At 46.1% G+C, this 3,043-nt stretch overlaps 1 protein-coding gene across 2 annotated transcripts; it reads right to left on the bottom strand.

Annotated features, from left to right (window-relative positions):
- Window positions 1-438: 438 nt before the first annotated feature.
- On the bottom strand, window positions 439-2,791 carry LOC6543113 (gustatory receptor 23a). Of its 2 annotated transcripts, none has more exons than XM_001968409.2 (3): window positions 1,922-2,791; window positions 579-737; window positions 439-523 (listed from the first exon to the last, which is right to left on the bottom strand). In XM_001968409.2, exons 1-3 carry the CDS (start codon window positions 2,789-2,791, stop codon window positions 440-442), a joined length of 1,113 nt encoding a protein of 370 aa, XP_001968445.2. In that variant the 3' UTR covers window position 439. The 2 variants fall into 2 exon arrangements, with proteins under 2 accessions (XP_001968445.2, XP_015015276.1); XM_015159790.1 differs by lacking the exon at window positions 1,922-2,791 and adding an exon at window positions 809-1,690.
- Window positions 2,792-3,043: the final 252 nt, after the last annotated feature.

The following is a 3,043-nucleotide window of genomic DNA, read 5'->3' as shown; positions in this document are numbered from 1 at the left end:
TCCCAGTTTTATCCTAGTCGCCATGAATTTGCATATTAGAAAAAGTTTTCTGCTTGTGAAATGTCAGTTTAATATGCGTGAAGTAGTTCTACTGCCTCCTTCGCCTCCACAGCCACATCCACATCCACATCCACATCTACATCCTGCCTCATCCTTTTCGGCTTGTAAAATGCGCTCAAGAAAAACGAAGATAAAACTTTGCGCAATCTAACTTTCAGCTCAACCCACTGCCACCAACTCGTGGGCGGCATAAATAATTAGGGTTACACACTTATAGGAGCTGTGACAAAGTGAAACTGCTGCCGAGAGAATGTGTGTTTCATAATTAAATCATTGAGCATTTAAATAGTTTCCAGCTCCGCAGATTCTTTTGGGAAAATAAACTATGATATACACATACAACAATCGGCATATTCTAAAACTATTTTAAACTAAATGCTCATCCGCTAGTTCGCTTGGAACTCCTTTCAGCAAACATGAACTGTATGAGAATGACCAGATAAGTGACCACAGCTGCAAACATCTAAATGGCATTTTAGTTAGTTGCTTTTTCGCTCAGTGCAGTTCGATGTACTTACGCTACTGAGCAGATGCAGATTGAGACTGAAGAAATCCTTGGCGGTCACCACAAATCGCTGATGCAGTGTTTGCAGCGAAAACTCGCTTACCAAGTCATTGTATCTTTTGCTGCCCTGGGGTTTCACCAACTTCGAAATCAGACAACCGATTTGACGGCCCTGAAAAGACGGATACGATATGTTTACAGGACAGATACAGAGCTTTACAGAGCTATCCACAGGCTGCTCACTAGATTATAGCTTTGTTGGCAGTGCCAGCAAGCAGCTGCCATTTGCAGTGCCACATTGAAAATAAACCCCAAGTTTAGCAAGACGGCAAATATCCTTGGGGGTCTTGTTCTGATATCGACGAAAAGCCAGTAGGAGTTGGAAACAAAGAGTGCAAAGTAAACAATGATGATGGTCAGAAGGCTGCCCCCAAAACTTCCATTAATCCGAACGAACAGATGATGCAGGTCATTATAGCGTCTTTTCAGATCCTTGACTCGCTGGGTCTGCTGGTCGAAAAACTGCGGCTGTTGCTTCCTCTGTGGCCAGCGACTGGACAATTCTCTGGCCAGGATCTGCAGCTGCAGCTTGGTCTGGCGAACTCGAATGTTCACCTTCATGACCTCCAGGATAAAGGATATGATCTGCACCTGCAGAGCGAGGAAACTTGGCAGCGTTTTCAGGTGGTACATCCAAGTACGAAAGGGATATTCAGGCGCGTTGGAGCACACCAAATACTCGACGCTCAAAATGGGAACCAGCATCGCCAGTACAGTGAAGGCTACACAGGGATCGGAGTCCTCAAGCACAATCACTTCGTCCAACTGGTCCTGCTGCACTCTGAAGCCATTGAGGAACGTGGCAGCCACAATGAAGGCATGTGAGACCGTCTGGAAAAATGTGAGCACATGCCGCAGTGTGCAGTCCAAAGGGCAGTCCAGCGCTTGGGCAAATATCACACTCTGGGTCCATATGATACAATACCAGGTCAGCCAAATCAGAAAGCGTAACCACAGGGTCAAACGCGACTGTCTATTTGATCTCAAGGAAAATGCCACCAAAATGAGGTGGAAAACCTTGAGGACCACTCGTGAGATTGCTTGCACTCTTGTCGGTGGAAACATTGTAACTAAATGGGATTTAATTGGATGGAAATTCAGCAGACGTACTTGACAAAACGACAATCCATCATTGTCATCGTTCATTAACTATGATTTGCCAGTAACTTGCACTTAGCACAGTCATGCCTGATTGATTGTACTCAAATTCACAAGGCTGATTAGTAATGAGGCCTTGTAAGGGTGGTCAGCAGTGAATTTAAAGGTTCATTTAGGTTTCCCCTGGATTATACTTACATTTTCCGCGCCTGAATCGCCGTGCCAAAATAGCGTGGCAATTGGAGTGCCAAAGTCGATTCCCGTGACTCCGTTGAAGATCAGGGCACGGACACTTCCGCCACCGTAGAAGCCCATGATCATCCAGTAAACATTGGATACGAACTGCAAGCTGGTCAGCAAGTGCAGTCCCACCATTCCCCATCCATAGCAGTCGCTGAAGGTTTCGTAGCACTCGAAGATCCTCTCGTAGGTGGTGCGCAGGGTCTGGAGTTGAAGGCACTCTTGTACTCCGTAGGGCTGCCATAGCTCATTACCGGAAGCCAGGGACAACAGGGATCGGCGCAACTGGGTGGATCTCTGGTTCAGATCCATGACGTGCTGCACCAGTTGAACATAGCGATACCGAAGTAGCCACATCATTGGTAGGGATATGCTAAACACGGGCGACACAGTCTCCCCATAATTGGTCACAAGTCTCACAAGATCGCAAGTAAACTGTACTCCTATTAGTGGCAACAGGTATGCCGCGTGCTGAGATCTGCCGAACATTCCAAGTCTTTGGAGGTGCAGCTCGGTCTGGACGCGCAGGTCCTCCAGCTGGCTGTGGGTCTTCTGCTTCAGGACACTCTCCAGCAGGAGCGCGAATCCCAGCACGGAGTTTCCCACGAACAGCATGGTGCCCACTGCATTTCCCACACTTTCGATGGCCACCCATGAAAAGTTGATGGCAACCTCCAGCAAATATATAAAGTAAGCTATCCAGCAGCAGCGAAGCGCCAATGATAAAAGCAGCCATCTCAATTGCGAAATTGGAGGAAGTGGCACCAAGCCCAGTACGGAAAAGATAACTTCCAGGCAACGGCGGGTCAGGCACTCCAGAGTCTTCATGTTGGCTTTATGAACTGAAACTGAACTTACCATTGTTTTCCTCCTTAACAATCAGCTAGTTAATTGGATCATGACTACACATATTTCTTTTACTCACAGTACTTTACACTTGACATTGACATATGACATGTCGAAATAAAATGTAATTACAACTTATATCTTTAGCACTTAATTTTGATAAATGGTGAATTACTAAAGTCCTTCTTCGCAAACGCTCCTATTGTCACTTATCAAAAACTGCAGAAATGTTAT

Source organism: Drosophila erecta, unplaced genomic scaffold, assembly GCF_003286155.1.
Source record: "Drosophila erecta strain 14021-0224.00,06,07 unplaced genomic scaffold, DereRS2 tig00000055-arrow-pilon, whole genome shotgun sequence".
Lineage (NCBI taxonomy): Eukaryota > Metazoa > Arthropoda > Insecta > Diptera > Drosophilidae > Drosophila > Drosophila erecta.
Note: the sequence above shows the minus strand (reverse complement) of the source record. Positions and strands in the feature narration are given on the sequence as shown.